The sequence below is a fragment of the Camellia sinensis genome, chromosome 4 (genome assembly GCF_055761805.1).
Source record: "Camellia sinensis isolate YWXY chromosome 4, ASM5576180v1, whole genome shotgun sequence".
Classification (NCBI taxonomy): domain Eukaryota; kingdom Viridiplantae; phylum Streptophyta; class Magnoliopsida; order Ericales; family Theaceae; genus Camellia; species Camellia sinensis.
Window position 1 is genome coordinate 192,412,644 of NC_138964.1, and position 19,661 is coordinate 192,432,304.

The window sequence follows — 19,661 nt, forward strand, 5'->3', positions numbered from 1 at the left end:
ACTTTGGCTCACCATTCTATTATCATTATTATTTATTTATTTATAATTCCTAATGGCTTTGTTTGTCTTTTTCTTAGATAAAGAAATGGAGCCCTACCAATTAGCGTGAGTCTAGTCTATGCTGTTATGTCTATAAAACTCAACTAATAAATAAATTAAAATTCATTTAATATGTGCAAATTAAAATTTTATTTATTTATTACTAGACCAAAAAGAATGACTAGTGTGTGGCAATTCACCTTGTGCTTGATCATAGGGTCTATGGGAGGAGATTTTTCTCGACCACCGACTATGCAAATCATAGGAGAAAATGGCTTAGCAGAACACAGGACTACGAGTCTAGTCACATGATATATGACTGCTAAAATTTGAGCACAAGGTGAAAGTAGTCAAAAAGGAATCTTTAATTATTTGGATAATGATTATTAATTCAATGAAATTTGCTGGAATGGGGTGCCACAGCACCTAGACGGAGTAGCATGTACAAATGGTTGTATATAACTCTCAACTATAAAATAACAAATATAAGAAGTTGCCCTACTTCTAGAGAATAGTTGTACCATTCCTAGAAATTTGAAAAATTATTGATAAGTTTTGGAGTACCGTTACGTGGTATTTTAATGATATTATGATTGGTAAAAGAAATGACGTTGACGAATTTGTATTGAGTGATTAGAAAATATAAAAATATATAATTAATTAATTGATGTAAAGTATGACCAGATGATATTTTAAGGCCAACTAATAATTTTTTCTTTAATTTATTAAAATACTGATGGTATTGGTTGCAATTACTCACATAAGTATTAAAGCGTTTATTGATTAAACAAAGTGCTCACTTTATTTATGGTTACAAGCGGTTATAGTGACATAAATGACATTAGACTTCGTGATCATCTTCACAAGCTACTGTGATCAGATTTGTTTTTGCACAGACCAATGAGGAGACAGTTAGAGGGGATGTGCCTCTTTCTTCTCTTTCCTTGAAACACCAAACAAACAAAAAAGGAAAAAAAAAAAAAGAAAAAGAAAAAAAGGAAACAACTAATCAAAGGGAATGTTATATCACCAAACGTAACCTACAAATGTATTTCGAACAATAAAACTTCATTATTGTCTACAACAACAGTTTGCAAGGAGAATTTTTAAAAAAAATTATCTTGATCGGCGTCGCAAGGTCTTAATAATAGTGGTTGTAGTGATAGTCATAATATTATTAATATATCTCATTAGTTAAGAAAAAAAAATTTCATGAAACATTTTTCATCTAAACCAGCAACACCAAAACGTTGAATTTCATTTTCCTGTTAAAAAAAATAAATAAATAAATAAATAAAAAAAAATAAAAAATAGAGAGATTAGCATTTTAGTTCTTTTTCAGTTCACATGAAAAACATTCCATTGGCAAACAGACCCAGCTAGATGAAGAGGTTTAGGACCTCCTCATCACCACATATGCCCCATGGTTAACAACTGGTATAGAGATGGAGATACCCTTCAACAAAGTAAAAAAGACAAAAGAACCTCCTCCTCTCTCACTGCAGTTCCAACCCACATGCCCAAGTTGCCAACAACGTCACACCTAACCCCTTCTCTCATACTCTCTCTCCTCTCTCTAAAGATTTCTCAAGAATCCCAACAATCTAAGCAACAAAAAAATAAAGGTAACAAAAAAAAGATGCCACTTCTAGCACAGTGCGTCCACCACCACTGGTTCTTTCTTTCCCTGTCTTTTTCCTCCAACCTCTCCCCACCCCTCTCCACTTTCCCAACACATTTTCTATCGCCCCAAACGACAGACATACACTCACTCACTCCCTGCTTTGGATTTCCCCCCACCCCTCTCTTGTCCCCCTCTCTCCTTTTGATTCCTTTCTCTGCCAACTTTCGGTAAGAACTTCCATACCCATTTCCTCTCCTCTCTGAATTCCCTTCATTTTTATGTATTCTGTAAAACCCAGATTTTTCTGTACAGAAATCCCTAAATTAGGTATTGGGTTTTTTCTAATTTGAATTATCCTTGCTTTTTTAACTTGTTATTTACTCTGTTTCATTAGGGTTTATTGTTTTCGTGTCTATAATAAGCTTGAAATCAAAACTTGTCAACTTTAAAAGGGTTTGTTTGGATCTGAAATGCCTGCGGAAGGTGCTACTTTGGCTGATGATGGGGTTGAATACTCGTTTGCCATGGAGTATCATGGCCCACCTATAACCCATGATCTTCCCCGGGCTGTTCCCATCAATGTGTCAAGGATTCCGGTAGCTTCTGTGGTTTCCCAGGTTCCGTTGTCGGAAAATTTGTCGTTGCCGGTTGTCCAACCGATCTTGACACCTGATATTACTAAAAAGTTCTCAAAAGAGTTAAAACTAGGTTGTGAATCCACTGTTTCTCCCACATCTGTGATAGCCTTTGAGCGGGGAAATGCGGTGGGTGGCGATGATTTGAAAGAATTAGCATCAAAAGAGTTAGCTTTAGGTTCTGAAACAATTGTTTCTCCAACTTCTGTGATTGTATTAGAGGAGAGCGCTCCAATTAGTGGCGATTTTGCTTTGTCGGGCGAGTTAAGTAGCGTGAGTACTTTAGATTTCCCAAATGGCCATAAGGACTCTGGAGAGTTTTCTGGTGTGATTCATTGCTCAGCTGGGCTGGGCTCTTCCTCGATAAGTCATGAGCATTCACATGAGTTGTTGGGAGCGGCAAGCTCAGGCACGTTGGGCTTTTCCGATAGTTTTGATAAATCAAAGGAGCTATCAGGTAGCTTAGCTGCACAGAGGGTTTCAAATGGCTGCAAGGATAGTTTAGATTTCAATGATTTGAACCAACCGGATTGGGCATCAAGCGAGTCAGTGTTGAGCTTGGATTACCCATCTTCTCGGGTTTCTTCTCATAGAATCGGGGATTGTAACAATGAACCTGTTTGCGATGCAAAACGGACTCCAGTTGTAACTTTTCGTGATATTGAGTCAGATGACGGAGATTTTGATGAGGAATCAAGTCATTCTCAACCTGAAATTGTGCGGGCAAAAAGAGAACCTGAGGTTAAGGTGAGAAAGGGGGCATGCTATCGATGCTTTAGAGGAAACAGGTTCACCGAAAAGGAGGTCTGCATTGTTTGTGATGCAAAGTATTGCAGTAATTGTGTGCTCAGAGCAATGGGGTCTATGCCAGAAGGAAGAAAGTGTGTTACATGCATTGGATGTCCTATTGATGAATCAAAGCGAGTGAACTTGGGGAAATGCTCTCGAATGCTCAAGAGACTGCTTAATGACTTGGAGATTAGACAAATAATGAAGGCTGAGAAGTTGTGTGAGGTTAATCAATTGCCACCAGAGTATGTTTTTGTGAATGGTAAGCCTCTCTGTCAAGAGGAGCTGGCTACATTGCAGAGTTGCCCAAACCCACCAAAGAAGCTGAAACCAGGACACTATTGGTATGATAAAGTATCTGGTCTTTGGGGAAAGGTGAATACGATATCCTTGAGACATTTTTTGTTGGTACTATTATTCTTCATTTGTTGCATTGTTGTGGAACTTGATGGTTGTACTAATTTTAACAGGAAGGACAGAAGCCTGCCAAAATTATTAGCCCCCATCTGAATGTTGGGGGTCCCATCAAGGTGGATGCTAGCAATGGAAACACACAAGTTTTTATAAATGGTCGGGAGATCACAAAAGTAGAGCTACGGATGTTACAGGTTCATATTGCTAATTATGCCAAAGTTATCTCTTGAGTGTTGAAACTGATTCACATGCATATATGTAACGTTACTGCGTTGGAAATTGTAGTTGGCAGGAGTCCAATGTGCCGGCAACCCCCACTTTTGGGTGAATGAGGATGGTTCATACCAGGAAGAGGGACAGAAAAATACAAGAGGGTATATCTGGGGCAAGGTGTGTATCTAGATGTTCATGTGCTTTTGTGTCTTTCTGACCACCCTATTGGAAAAAAAACACTGTCGTTTTGTTTAGTTAAACTTGATTATTATTATTATTTATTTTTTTAGGCTGGAACAAAGCTGGTTTGTGCTGTATTATCTCTACCAGTTCCTTCTAAATCTGCAAATCTTTGTGAACAAGTGAATAGTCTGGTTAGCCGAACTGTGCCTGATTACCTTGAGCAGAGAACCCTTCAAAAAATTATTTTGATTGGGTATAATGGATCTGGTACGAGTACAATATTTAAGCAGGTAATTTCCTAATGGGGTGATTTAGGTTTCCTCACACTTGAATTTCTATTTGTATAAGAACTATTCTCTGTGTTTTTATCATGGATTTGGGTAGGGACGTGGAAAAGGAAAGGAAAAAGTAAGGGAAATGTGAATGAAATATAAGCTAAATTTTTTCTCTGTTTCCCTCACCTTTTCTTTTCCCTACCGTGATCCAAACACAGCCTTAAGGTATCAATTCATTATCATATCTCCTTGTACATGATGCGAAATGGACCTATCAAAGTTCACTGTGTCCTCTTGCAGTTTGATGCATTTTCTTATGCAGCATTGAATGTCCTTTTGCGGTTTGATGCATTTTCTTATGTGGCATTGAATACTGGTTGTTTTTTTGTGGGGAGTGCTAATGCTTTCTTACCTGCTTTATGTAATCTAGTTTTAACTTTAAGTTAAGCATAAATATAAAAAATACAGTTTTCTTGACCATATGATTTGTCCCAAGATAAATATGGGTCTTTCTTTTGCCATAAATAGGAATTAGGAGGAATTTTGTACATCATTTATGGTTTGAAACCTTTGTAAATCTGGATTGAAATTTATTGCCGTAAAAGGTTGGACTAACAAAAATTGGTCTTTGACACCAATCTGCATGCTTATGTCTTTGTGAATGATTCTGATGATCCAGCCTCAGGTTGTGTTTGTTAATTACAATATGTATATTTATATAAAGAGAACAATATTTTCTTTGTGAATGAGGCTGCTTTGTGAGTAGTTCACGCCGAAACTTTAGGATTGCCACTAACATTTTATAAAAGTCTAATGCTAACAAGTGTGGTATATTTAATATTGTATTAATTTATCTTGAATTTAGTAACTTTCTAATTTTAACTTGTTAATGTGTGTTTAATGTTGTATTAAATTGTCTTGAGTTTAGTAACTTTCTATTTTAACCCATTAACTAAATTAGATGAATTTAGTACCTTTCTATATTTAAAATTCAACAAGTTGCAAGACTCATTAAATGAAATGAAGTATTATTAATTACTCCAGGGGCACTTGTTAGCATGACCATTTATAAAAAGATGTAAAAGAACTGTATAACTTCATTACTTTAATTTTCATGCTGTTATGTCTGCTACAGAATGAGCTCTTGCTTCATTTCTTTTCCCTCGGTAATAATATGTTCCAGGGAAGAGGTTTCTTCTCATCTTTGATGAAATTTCTCTGGCTACTATTTTCAGATGTAATTTGATGTGATGAAGATCAAAGGCTAGTTTTGGTTGGAATGGTGCTATTTTTACTTTTTGTTTTGGGTCAGCAACAAAATTTTTTATTAGAAATAAGAAGATAAAGAAATCACAAAGGAAGACTATAAATCCATCAAGAAGAAATAACACAATTACAAGTGACAGTCAACTTTCCAATCTCTAGAAATAAAAAACAAATGAACCTCCTTAAAGGGAGTTGACATCAAAAGCCCAAATAGAAACAAGAAACAAATCTTTTCCCATAGGTCTTCAACTTCTTTAGACTTGTCATAAAAAATTATTGCATTTCTTTCCGTTAAATAACCCAAAAGCACAGCACGATTCACACTATTACAAAGCAATCGGGCCTTCTTGGCGGAATTAAAATCTCTACAATCAGCTATGAGCATTTGGACTCATAAAGATGGAAAAGAAAGAGAATAGGATGGATTTTCTTTAGTTACTTTTCTGTTATTGTTAGATTTGTGCAATAATATTTTATGAGTGTGTTGCAAGTTTTCTTAGCCTTTAGGGTCAAGAGATAGCTGCTTGTAAACTAGATGTGCTAGAGGTGGCTTGTTTATAAACCACTTGTGCTTGAGGTTTGTACTTGTAGGAAGCTTCTCACACTTGTCGCTTGTTTGTTCTAAAGTGGTTGTATGCAAGACACTTGTCACGTGCCTGTACACCTCCTTGGAACCCTCAACCAATTACATCACTGTTCCAACAAAATCCAGAGAGAAGCCAAATGTTTTGATTGAGTCATCTCCCCCTCACTTATGGCAAACTACATCATGATTCCAAAAATCCAGAGAAATACCCAATAGCTTGATTGCAGTTTATAAACCCCCTTTTCTTTTCTCTTTCTGTGCTGTGAGTTTTTATTTTGCCGTAATATTAGCGATTCTGGAGATAATTATGTTGGATATAAGCTTCAGTTGGCAAGGGTAAAGTTTTGTTTATCAGGATATTATGTTGGACATCTATGCTATAATGGTTTAAATTAAGTTTTTAAAGATACTTCCGCGTACCTTGAAAGAATTGGGTTAGAGAGAGTGCTTTTCATTGTCCTTATAGCATTGCCAATGAAAACTCTTAATACCATTGACCATATTGGACTGTGACTGTTGGGGTGCCAAAACCAAGTGGAAATTCAATAATTGATTATATGAGCTTAAGCCAGAGAGTCGGAAACCTACTAAAAACTTTTTTATGGTAAGTAAAGCATTTATTACCAAGAAGAAGAATATACAACAAAACTCAAGACACATGTCCACAGACAACTTGCTAAAAACTTCCGTTTGGTGTAGTTTTCAGAAAATTGCTCTCATAAATGTTTTTTAAAAGCTGGGACAATTTCAGGAACTCATTCTTTTTGATCATTTTATTATTCCTAACTGAAAATAAAAACAAAGAACAGAAAACAACATTTTGGCGTTTCCTAAAATTGGTTCATTTTAACTTGGTTTTTATTTAAGATTTCTAAAAACAACGAACCAAATAATTTTTTTTATCTTGTTTCCTATCTTTTTGTAACTCTGAGAATAGAAAACTGGTTTTAAAAAAACACAGTGTAAGGTTCTTCCTTGTCTCCTCCTCCTCCTCCTTTTAGCAATTAGTTATTTCCTCTACTTGATTTTTTATCTTTGTGAAAGAAACAAAGCCTTGAAATTGGAACACCTGCATTTTTATTTTTAATTCTGGTTCCACTTTTCGGCATTTGCGTGATTGTGGGTACTAATTCACAGATTTATTTATGGTATTCTCTTGTGTATCTCCGATTCTGTGTTATAGTATACTCTGTCATTGCAAGCAAAAAAGTAGCATGTTTATAAGGTAAATCACTAAAACATGTTTGAAACATCTGATGGTTGGTCCGAAATAGGAACTGTGCAGAAATATTGTTATTGACTTTCTAATTTGTCACCTGTGGACATAAATTATGGTGGATGACAATTGAGGCCTCTTTATATATTTTATTATTACCATACTGCGTAAAAAAACATGTTTAAATTTTGTGCTAAATCTCTTTACATTTAATGAAGCTACACTGGCATTGATTATGCTCTATGCTGAACTGCCAAGATTTTTCAAATTATGGGCTTTTAGTGCTCTAAGTTTTGGCAAAACCTGAAAAAATGAATATTAATATAAGTTCATGTGATAGGCGAAGATCCTTTATAAAGATGTCCCTTTCTCAGAGGATGAACGTGAAAACATCAAATTAGTGATCCAGAGCAATGTGTATGGCTACCTTGGTATACTTCTTGAGGGCCGTGAGCGTTTTGAAGATGCAAGTTTGAATGAAATGAGGAAAAATCAGTCTTGTGATGAACCTGGTCCCTCAGGTATCTGAATTTTTATTCCGTTGTTTTTTTTTTCATTGTACTTATTACATTCATAATTGCATTGTTTTCATATATTATTGGGATTTGAGAGAGAACTTAAAAGAAACGGGTTATGATAATTGTTATGATAATTGCGTTATGAAAAAAGTGAGTTATGATAATTGTTCTCCTTCAAGTCATTTATCAGCTTCAGGTTTAAACGAGTTTGTGCACCATAAATGGACCTGACTCATCTTGATCAATTGTAATGCATTCAATTTTATGGTTGCTCCAAGAAATTTGATGATGGTTAAGCTTACTTTGAAATGTATCCCCTGCAAGAATTTTAGGAACTCCATGTCATGTGTAGATGTATGTGATGTAGTGCTGTGCATGTGTTTGTATAGTGGCCACTCCAAAAATTTGATGACCCCTACAAAAATATAACTATCCCATATAATATAGGAGTGAGTCAAAACACAACTGAAATCTTATAAAATGTGGCCGAGTAAGTAATATTGGGTAGTAATTTTTAATGGATCTTGTTAATGTGTGATTTTTATGGCATATGTTAAAAAGTTTAAAAAATGTGCATTCTAAATGAAAGTGCATATGATAAAGAATGTACAATCTCTTTAGCCCTTCTTAGCATGTGCATTAAAGGTACACATTGACATGATCCTGTTTTAATTAGACCAAGAGAAAATTAACTCTAAATTTGGATTTTAGAAATTTTTTTCATTTTTTTTTTAAACTAGTTAGGAAATACATATTTAAGTTTGGGACAATATTTTCTTATTTGGACCACTGTAAAAAGCCTGTTGGCCAATTAAATTTGTGTTAATAACACAGTGAAGTAATTAAATTGTTTTAACCCGCTTGTTGGAATTTGTTTTCAAAATCGTAATGCTACACCTGCTCAATATCTTAATAAATTGATACAATATTAATTTATATAGACACAAAATTATAAAATGTAATGAATTTTAAGTAGTATTTTAATAATCTCATTTGAGTAATTCAAAAATATATTGTAACTTGACACAATTAGGGGTTGTTTGGGATGTTCTAAATGAGTGTACTTTTTGACTTTTTATAAAATATGGGTTGGGTTTGAAGTTATGTGGTAGAGAAGTAAAGTGACTTAAATAAGATGATGTGACTTAAATAGGATAGTGACTTTTTGACTTTTTTAGTAAATGCCAAACAAGGCCTTAGATTTGCTTTATAACACATCTATCCTAACAAGGTAACACCGGTTCAGAGTATTTTTGTCTCCTAACATGTTTTATTTAGCTTTTCCAATTCATGTTCCAACTAAGAAAAGGCTGGAGAATCTTTAGAGGGATGAGTTTCAAGTATCACTTGGTAGAGTGGGTTATAGTATGTTCTCTAATTGAGGATTGAGTTTGGGCATCACAAAGTTGAGGCTCTTAACTGATCTTTGTAAGGGAAGTTGTTATGGTAATACGAAGATATATCTTGTTTATGGAGGAGAGTGGTGGAAGGAAATTAGGAAAATATGGATTATGAGGGTGATTGGTTGATGAATGAAGTTAGGATATCTCATGTGTTGGAACTGTGGATGGAAGAGCAATAAGAAGGGATGCATATTCTCCAAGAACATTTGTATATTGAGGTGAGTGACAGAGGGTGAAGTTTAACAATCTAATTTGTGGTATGGGGATTTGGGGTGTGCATGGGTCAGTTTGGTTTGAGTAGCCAAACTCAGAACTAAACTGACCTTGGTCAATTCTTAAATTTTGGATCCAGAACTAATTTAACAAAGATGTGGAACTGAACTAATCGTAATCAAGGAAATTCGGGTTGGTTTGACTGGTTTTGTGATGCTAAATGTGATTGTATTGTAATAAGACTTACACCTATTCATTGTTGTTGCCAACTGAAGACTGTCTCCAGCATGTCATACTGGTCTTCAGCCTGATCTGAGGTCAAGCTTTTGGATTGAAACTGTTATACAAGAGATTGATTATAAATTCATGAAAGAGATGAATCATTTTGTCAATTCATAGTGTCCTAATGTTTTTGATAAGTAGAACATATGCACTTGTGGTGAACATGTGTGCAGGGCTGCAAAGAAAGATATTTTTTACTTTTGGGGCATTAGTAGAAGAAAACTTATTATGCGTGTAACTCATATTTGTTTCCTTTTTCATATAGGCTAGTACTTGTTCCATATTCATTTCTGAAGATATTTAGAGTGTAACAGTTGATTAACCAATGTTGGATTTGGTATGTGACAGCTGAATTGCCTCTTATGTTTACTTATAATTTGACGGCTAGATTGTTAATTTTAATTATATACCTGTTATCCTAACAATATTCAATATTCAATATTCTCAACTTCGTTCGCCGTTTTGCTTTGTGAAGTATGTTTCATTGGCTGACAATAGCATACATATTAGAAACTTACATCCAGCATGACCGTATCGACAAGTGTATGTCTCTTATCCAACAAAATATTATAAATCTGAACATTGTTTGTGGTTAACAGGGAATACTGATGGTAATGATGGCAAGACTATCTATTCCATTTGCCCAAGGTTGAAAGCATTCTCCGATTGGCTTCTCAAAATTATGGTATCAGGTAATTTGGAAGCCATTTTCCCAGCTGCTTCTCGGGAATATGCACCATTAGTTGAGGAGTTGTGGAACAATGCAGCCATTCAGGCAACGTACAAGCGGAGAAGTGAACTAGAACTACTACCTAGTGTTGCTAGTTATTTCTTAGAGCGGGTAAGATCATGCTTCATGTTTTTGTGCTAATTTGGCAGTGGAATATGGAGCCTTCTGATCATACTACTACTTCTCACTATCATTACATGTTCGAAATTGCTCATGGAGGTTATTCTTTCTTTCTTTTCTTCTCCTTGTTCTTTTTACATGGATGTAGCTACAGGTCTTGGGAATAGGTGGTTAGATGAATAATCTAATAATCATGCTCATCAACACATCTAAATTTCATATTTTCTCAACTTATTCTTTCATTTATTGAGCGCAAAATGATGGTTACAAGCTAATATAGAGTCTTTTATGCATAGAATGGGAGTCTTATGCATAGATTCATGGTAAACTCTACTTGGGTGCATGTCTAACTAGACATGGTGGACACATGTCCCATACTCTCAGTTTAGTTTCTATTAAATTTGGAAGAGTCTATTTAACCTAGTGCTTGGTCTCTTGGAACACCTAACGAGACTGGCTACATGTACTCCTCACATTTCACACACAGTTGGCAATTACTGGGATAAATTTGTCTAGATGGTAGGGCCATGGGGGTGCAATTGATCCCGTTCAGTCAAGTACTATGGTGTTTGGGCCCAACTTAGGATCATTATAATTTTCAAGCTTTCAGAACTCTATTGAGACCTGGGTTCATGTTTCTAATTTCATTACACCAGGACATGGCCACACTCAACTGATGTGTCGCTATTCTATTATGGAGCATGTCTTTGGTATCATGTCTTTGATGCAGCGGGGGCATATCCTAGTGAACCGGTGTTGTATGTGTTGTGAGGATGCGGGGATAGTGGATCATTTGTTTCTTCATTGTTTGGTGGCGTCGTATTTATGGGGCTTCGTCTGTTCACTCTTTGGGGTTGCTTGGGTTTAGCCCTAGGGGGTGTTGGATTTCCTTTGGGCTTGGCGAGGTGTTCGTCTAGGGCGTCGGCGTCGGCATCGGCGGTGGCGGCGGCCTTGGCTATTGGCCCCGTTCTATTTGATGTGGCTACTTTGATTGGAGCGGAGTCGTCGTGGCTTTTTAGAGGTGTCTCATGGTGTTTCTTGGTTACAGAATCGTCTTATTGTAGTTATGTATAGTTGGTTGGAGGGTAGAGTAGATCCGGATTTATTTGTTTCTCGATTTCTTAGATGAGGTGATGGGTTAGCCCTTGTTTTATTGGTTTCCCCAATCTGGGGTGGTTTTCTTGTATTGGTTGCATCATTTTGATGCTTTCTTAATAATATTTGCTTATTTATCAAAAAAGAAAAAAAAATATATTTATAAGCTGGAGGCCAACATGATTAATACTATTACTAGGCTTATCGGTCATTCTTTATAAATTTCCAGGAGTCCATAAGATTTTGATGAAATTTTTACTTTGTTAAGTCAGTGTGTAATTGTTGTCCACTTAAGCTTCTAGGTTTTCTTGTAGAGAACACATATCCAAAAGATTTACTCGACCTCTGCACAAAGTGGTGTTTGGGTCTGCAAAACAGAAGGGAAAAAAAAAGGAAAAAGAACGGGAGATTAACCAATAAGTCCCATATTTTGAACTTGTAATCCATGTAGTCCCATATTTTTTCTTATGATCCATTTTTGATGTGTAACAACTCATTTACCCACCATATTAGAGTGTCACATTTAGAAAAAGTACATTAAGAATTTTTTTAGTGTCACATCATATCCACACGTTGGAGTGTCACATTTGGAAAATACACTAAAGAGTTTTTAATTTTTTGGAGTGTCATATCATACCCGCCACGTTGAAGTGTCACATGTCACGTTTGGAAAAAATACACTGAGAATTTTTTAATTTTTTTTAGTGTCACATCATACTTGTCACGTTGTCACATTTAGAAAAAAAGTACACTAATAAGTTTTTAGTTTTTTAGAATGTCACATTATATTTGTCACGTTGTCACATTTAAAATAAGTACACTAATTCAGTGTGTTTGGTTTGAGTTTTCTGAATTAAGTTTTTTGAAAATTGACTTTTTGGTTTTCATGTTTTTTTTGTTTTTAGTGAATATTTTTTAAATTTTAAATATTTTTTTTACTTTTTTAGATGCACCTTACTTAGATGTATCTAAAAAGTAAAAAATTTGTAAAAAATATTTTAAAAAATTAATAAATACATAAAAATATAAAAAATGTACTGAATTTTTGTATTTTTTTTTGTATTTTTGGTATTTAGTGAATTTTTAAAAGATTTTTTTTACAATTTTTTTACTTTTTAGCTATATTTATGTTAGGTGTGTCTAAAAAGTAAAAAAATTGTTTAAAATATTAAAAAAATTCAGTAAAAACAAAAAAATACGGAAAATAAGGAAGTAGAATTTTCTGAAAAGTGTTTTGAACAGTAAAAACAAGCAACACAAATGAGTTTTTAGTTTTTTTTAGAATGTCACATCATACCCTCCACGGTGTCATATTTAAAAAAAGTATACTAAAGAGTTTTTAATTTTTTTTGAGTAAAATATTTGGAGTGTCACATCATACCAGACACGTTGTCACATTTAAGAAAAGTATATTAAGAAAATTTTAGTTTTTTTTTTTTTTGAGTGTCACATCATATCTGTCACGTTGGAGTGTCACATTAGATTGTCACATCATACCTGTTACATTAATAAAAAGGTATAGTCGTCCATCAAAATACTACCAAAATCGAAAATAGGGCTACACGAAAAGAAACTTTTCACTAATAGGACTTAACATATCAATAGAAAACATTTAGGACTAATTAGAGTACTTGTTTGTGAGATAGGGCTTATTGGTAAATATCCCAAAAAGAATTTGGGGTTTCGATGGCTTGGCTTGTTCCAAAAATGCATGGAGCTCTGCCTTATTAGTATTAGAGTGCGCTCTTGAAAAAGCCTTTTGTTGGAGATCAGCTAAGCTGACCCTATTCTGGCTTGTGTGCCAAACCAGAGTTCACCTTGTCTAGGTGGATTATTTAGTTTGATTGAGCTCCTTTTGATGGGCCAAGCTCAAGCTGCTGTGAGTTGCTTGCTCATTTACCAACATTTTATTTATCTATCAAACAATCTTGGTGAGCTTTGATTTTTATTTATGTATTATCTACTTTTTAAAAAAAAAAAATTCCTTTCAAGCTTTTGTCTTCGGAGGAAATGTGCAGGTATTGTGATTGGCAATTTCTTGAAAGTCATTGCTGATTATTTCTATAATGAAACTTTTCTTTTTCAGGCAGTTGATATATTGAGACAAGACTACGAACCTTCGGATGTAGACATCCTATATGCCGAGGGTGTTACTTCATCCAATGGGCTTGCTTGTTTGGACTTCTCATTTCCCCATTCAGCACCTGACATCGACATGGACACTGCTGATCAGCATGATTCTCTGCTCAGGTTGGCACTAATGTAATTTTATTTATTTTTAATTGTCAAATGGGGTATGTGTCTAGGCAACTGATTTGTCTAATCCCTAAGATTGACATGTGGACACTGCTGAGGAATCACCATAACCATTCTTCCCTTTACTTTAAATTTCGTGAAATGATGTTAATATCTAAAATTGCTCATTAGATGTGGTAACTTTGAGCTCATTTTTGAAATTTTCTTGTAATAAAAGAGTTAAAGAGAATTACACAGAAATTGTCTTTTGTATCCTGGAGTCAATAAGGTATTCATTCTTGTATTCTGCTGGATGCTATTTTTAGGTCTCTGGCAGCAGACATTTGTTTGACACATCTAATAGTCATACCTATGTTATGTTGTATTGACAGTGTCATTATGGCATAGATCATAACAATCACTAATCAGCTTTCATTATCCAAGTTTCTAGAGTACTACTTATTTATTTATTTTCTCTCTTGTTTTTGTTTTTGGTGCCCTTGTATTTGATAGAGGTGGTGTAGTTTTTTTGTGACATTAATTTTGCACCTCTTGATTCTCAGATACCAATTAATCAGACTACAAGCAAGAGGCTTTGGAGAAAATTGCAAGTGGTTAGAAATGTTTGAAGATGTTCGAATTGTCATTTTCTGTGTTGCCTTGAGTGATTATGACCAGTACGCTATTGACGGAGATGGGGCTTTGGTGAACAAGATGTTACTGAGCAAGAAGTTCTTCGAGAACATTGTTACTCACCCAACCTTCGATCAGATGGACTTCCTTCTGATACTTAACAAATTTGACATGTTCGAGGAGAAGATAGAACGGGTTCCTCTGACGCAGTGTGATTGGTTCGATGATTTTCATCCAGTGATGAGCCGTTATCGCTCCAACAGCAACAGTAACAGCAACAGCAACAACATCAACAACAGCCCTTCCCTTGGCCACCTGGCTTTCCATTATATTGCAGTTAAGTTCAAGAGGCTTTATTCGTCTCTCACTGATCGAAAATTGTATGTTTCTATGGTAAAGGGTTTGGAGCCTGACAGTGTTGATGGAGCTCTTAAATATGCACGGGAGATTCTGAAGTGGGATGAAGAGAGACCCAACTTCAGTTTGAGTGAGTACTCAGTTTATAGCACGGAGGCAAGCTCTTTTTCTCATTGATGATGACAGAAATCAGAGAAGGCTTGTAAATGGACTTTATTGCCGGTGTATATAAAAGGGTTATGTATATGAGCCAGAGAAGAGGTTAAAATATAACAGCACAAGTCCTTGTTTGTTTGTTGCATGAGCTATTGCAGTAGCAGGATTATCAAGAACAGGTCGGTGAAATGCTGTTGCAGTTGTAGGATTATCAAGAACAGGTCCGTGAAATGATCTTTCGTACCTTTGCGTATTGTTGAGCAATGCCAGATTTTTTGTTATCTGCTCGGTGTAACTTGTGTAGTAGTGATGTGATGTTGGGATTCAATTCAACAATATTCAATTGAGATATAAGATGTACTTCTGGCCTTGTAGGTCCGGTAGTACCCAATTTGTCTCTCTCGAGATTGATGTTAGTGTTCAAGTTCTCTAAAAATCATTTTGTCTAGGATGAAAATGCAGGTGATTTTTGTGAGTATTGCTATCTTGTGTGTAGATTTCAGTTTTATGGAAGATGATTTGATAATGGAGAGGCTGACACAATATGCTTGTTTTTGTTTCGTGGGGTGATTCAACTCAAAAGACTTCTTATTCAACTTTAGATACAACAAGCGTTTGAATTGGATATGTAGCATAGGTCAGTCTAGTTTTTTGTTTGCTGCTTGTGTATTTTGTTCTGTTTTTGGTCCTCTCTCTCAATTTCTCAAACACTGCTTTTTCTCTCTACCTCTTATGAGTTTTCATTTCACCCATGAATTCAAGATCAACCTAAAGCTTTTCCAGTCCAAGAACAGCGGGTCATGGTTCAACTCCAGTTTGTATACATTTGAATTGATTAATAAAGAAAGGGATCTTGCACTCGCCAAATATATTGATCACTAAAGCTTTTTTTTTTTTTTTTTGGTGTGTGGGTGTGGGGAAAGAATGAATATTTGTGTTTGAAATTAAACCAGGCATTGGATATGATTATTTGTGCTTGAAGTTAAAATTAGAACTTATCTGTTTGTTTGGATGGAAATTTTTTTTTTGGTATTTTATAATGTTTGGTACAATAGAAAATGAAAGTCAATAAAAAATATTTTTCATGGTCAACTGGAAAATAAATCTGTTCAGGGGGTAGAGAATGGTTTTTACGTATAAAAGATTAAAAATGCTTTTCGGACTAAAGTTTTATTAATGTCACTACACAATTGCTACCACACAATTACTGCTACTCTCTCATCGACCCTAACACTATCATCACCAAGGCTACTGTTACTATCACCGTGGCTACCACCACCATGCCACCACCTATACCTCCACTTTTGTCCCACCACCAAATATACAGAAATATATATTTTTTTTGTAGAAAATATTTTCTACCCAAACAAACGGAGTGTGAGAATGACAGTTAATTGACAGTAACATAGAGTACTAAAACTTTGTCATCCTTCAAGAGCAAGGCAAAATAACCAACGCTCTGGCTGGATGAGAAGGGGTTTAATTACGAGGAATCTTGAAATATAGGGTGTAAAAATGAATCTACATGAAAGAAGAAGGGCTAAAATGAGGCTTTGTTGGAACTTAAAGGTGAGCCAGACCCATTCCAAGAGAACTTCCCATTCTGGGGTTGTCTTGCTAGTGCAGCTCTCCTTTTACCTCTTTCTTTTTTTTTTCATCTATAATTTTCCTCTTTTTCCATTTTAAAATTAATTATTACTTCTACAAGTGGAAATCATTCTCCAAAAGGAACATAGTTGCTTTCAAATACAACAAACATTATTTGAAGTGGGTTGGAGCTTGCAGGGTCTCAAATTCTTCACTTTCACATTACCTCCTTTTTTTTTTTTCCTGCATCATTTGCATTGGTCCCCAACTAACCTCCTGACAATTCTGCATTCTTCATCTTCTCTTCTATATTAATGGTTATTAAAGAAAAAACAGAGAAATACAGAGTCTAATTTGAGTTTCAGGTAATTGCAAAGCAATAACTTATTTCTTTGCTTCAGAAATGGCAGAAATTTGTGAGAGTTGCAGAATGTTAGAGAAACACAAGTACTGGAATGAATTCAAATCCGACTGACACCAGTTTTTCAAGGTCATGATTGATGATTTCAAGCATGGAATAGTTTAGTATTACATTTGAAAAAGTTTGTTTTCTTATAATTAACCCTCTTTTCCCATTCACCACTTAAACTTTGATTGTCTTGCAGAGAATTCCCAGAAAGTTTGCTAAGTATTGTAAAGAACAATTGTCAAACAGGGTCCTTCTAAGAGGTCCAAGTGGAAATCAATGGACTGTGGAAATTGCAGCAAAAAATGTGTTTTTCCAAAATGGTTGGGAAGAGTTTGCTGGAGATCACGGATTGAAAGAAACCGATTTTCTAGTTTTTCGGTATAATGGGAATTCATGTTTTAGTGTATCGATCTTTGATGGAAGTGGGTGCGAGAGAGGAGGTTGTTACTTTGTGAAAAAGCCGAGAGAACCATGTTCACATATGATGCAGAAGAAAGAGGAAGAGGATTCCATAGATATAATAAACAGGGATGAAGATGAGGAAGAACTAAAGATGGAAAATGGTTCATTTATTTTCCTCCAACATTTTTGAGATTTGAAAATTTTGAAAATTTCAATTATTTCCTTTGTTTGAAACTGCAAGTGTTTATTGTTCTGTTTTTGATCATAATTCAGATGTTGGGAAAAGAGTAGAGAATATAAGACTCTCATATTCAACGAATAGGCGACAGGTTACAGAGGAAGAGAAGCAAAAAGCCTATCGATTAGCCACCAGACATTCATCGGATCTGCCATCAGTTCTCATCACTATGCAGCCTAGCCATGTCTACAAGTTTTTTCTATTGGTATTTTCTCACATCTTATTCATGTTCTTATATTGATAGACCTTCATTTGTGAACCCTCACAGGTAGTCCAATAGTAAAAGGGCTTGACTTGGGGTATATAATCTTGACATCTTAAGTTCAGACTCCTTCTAATGTTGTGTCTACTCTTAATTGATATACGTAATTTGCAGATGATTAGTGATGCCATCCATATATTAGAACTGGTCGTTATCAATATAGCTCATCAAATTTCTCTTGTTTTCTCAGTTCAAAATTTCTCTTGTTTTTGCAATGTTAATAGGCATCATTATCTTGATTAATCCAACAAAAGCAACTCCCACATTTTGCTTCTCATCTCTGAAGACATATAGACAGAGTATCTTTTGTAAAAACAGTTTTGTAGTATTAAGTTTCATGAGTGTATGGAATTTCTGCAACGAATCTAGATAGATATATATGATCACTAATGTGCTTGTTTGTGTGTATGGAAAACCTGGTTTTCAATATCTTCTTGACCAATAAATGAAGCTTAGCAAAAAATTTCAGGAGCAAATGTTTTCACATTAAAAATGCTCATCAAACATCTAGAACTAGGGATGTCACTTACATATCACAACTTTTAGAAGTTGCACCTCAAATGTAATGTATTTTAGTGAAGTTCCTCATTAGCTTTCTCTTCAAACTGCTTCCCCATATCCTAGTAAATGTTCTCTTTGCTACCATTTTCAGTCCTTTGCATTCCCTAGCTAGTCATTATACCCGGAAATAAAACCAACATCCCCGACTCAGTTTTTGTGTTCAAATTTTATAACCAGCCCAGCATATATTTAGATGCAGACAATCCCTAAAAAATGGGCAGTCAGGCATATCTCCAGCAAATCTCAGGAGATTCAGCTGAGAGTCCCTCCAAGAGAGAAGAAATGGACAGCTCAAGTCAGATACAGACCTGCAGGAATTGTTGTTCATAAAGGATGGTCCAAGTTTTCCGTGGACAACAACTTGGAAGAACATGATGTGTGCATCTTTGAGCTTTCTCAGGGAGGAAAAGGCAACAACATGCCCGTTGTCTTAGATGTTTTTATATATCGTGTTGTGGATGAACTTGTTCCCTTGACTCAATCCTATGTTCCACTGTCACATCAAAAGATAACCCGTAGGGAAATATGAATATGCCAACTAGTGCTTATGTTTTTATATATTCTTACTTCAAACAGACAAGATGGTTTTTGTGAGATTGATCGCTGTTAAACGTTAATTTCTTCATGCCCGTTCCAAGTTCGAAGTACCTTAGTATGACAAATATTTATGCACCAATGGTCAGCATTTTGGCAAGGATTACCTGATGGATTTTAGGCTCAGTGGGTACAACTCTTTTTCTTACTCATGATTTTGGAAAGGTATGTGTATGAGTGTGTGTGAGTGAGTGATTTATCACAAGAAAATAACATCAATGTGAAAATTTTACGTACTTGTAGTATTACTATGCAAAGAATAGACATGAAAACATCATTCACAAAATAGAAGGTATATGGAAAGCAAAAAAAACTTGACTGCATGCATATAAGCTATTTCCAACAACTAGAAATTTTGCTTTTGAAACATTTAACATAGCATTCGTAGACAATCACTCAATCTAGACATCTGCAAATAGAAACTTTCAGAAAATAATCGTATCTCTCAATAAGCTCAAAGGCACAAATATCACCTACTTTATTGTGTTTTCCTCACAAAAAACGAGCCAAGCACCAGAGAACCTACATACATTTCTTCCACCACATCGGACCAATTTCACGGGCCACAACTTATCTGAAACGACAAGTGTAACACTCCGTCTATTATTTTCCATGTAGAGCTTGAG

The 19,661-nt window shown here is 35.2% G+C and overlaps 2 protein-coding genes across 4 annotated transcripts; both read left to right on the forward strand.

Annotated features, from left to right (window-relative positions):
- The first annotated feature begins 1,386 nt into the window (after positions 1-1,386).
- On the forward strand, positions 1,387-15,542 carry LOC114274609 (extra-large guanine nucleotide-binding protein 1). Of its 2 annotated transcripts, XM_028216578.2 has the most exons (9): positions 1,387-1,890; positions 2,058-3,462; positions 3,558-3,695; positions 3,787-3,891; positions 4,005-4,187; positions 7,581-7,761; positions 10,256-10,497; positions 13,688-13,851; positions 14,400-15,542. In XM_028216578.2, the coding sequence occupies exons 2-9, from the start codon at positions 2,134-2,136 to the stop codon at positions 15,001-15,003; spliced, it is 2,946 nt and encodes a 981-aa protein (XP_028072379.1). In that variant the 5' UTR covers positions 1,387-1,890; positions 2,058-2,133; the 3' UTR covers positions 15,004-15,542. The 2 variants fall into 2 exon arrangements, with proteins under 2 accessions (XP_028072379.1, XP_028072378.1); XM_028216577.2 differs by having other exon boundaries at positions 1,392-3,462.
- Positions 15,543-16,917: 1,375 nt separating this feature from the next.
- On the forward strand, positions 16,918-19,066 carry LOC114274610 (B3 domain-containing protein REM16). 2 transcript variants are annotated; one of them, XM_028216581.2, is made up of 4 exons: positions 16,918-17,089; positions 17,175-17,541; positions 17,654-17,823; positions 18,635-19,066. In XM_028216581.2, the coding sequence occupies exons 1-4, from the start codon at positions 17,063-17,065 to the stop codon at positions 18,968-18,970; spliced, it is 900 nt and encodes a 299-aa protein (XP_028072382.2). In that variant the 5' UTR covers positions 16,918-17,062; the 3' UTR covers positions 18,971-19,066. The 2 variants fall into 2 exon arrangements, with proteins under 2 accessions (XP_028072382.2, XP_082723349.1); XM_082867223.1 differs by having other exon boundaries at positions 18,641-19,066.
- The last annotated feature ends 595 nt before the right edge of the window (positions 19,067-19,661 follow it).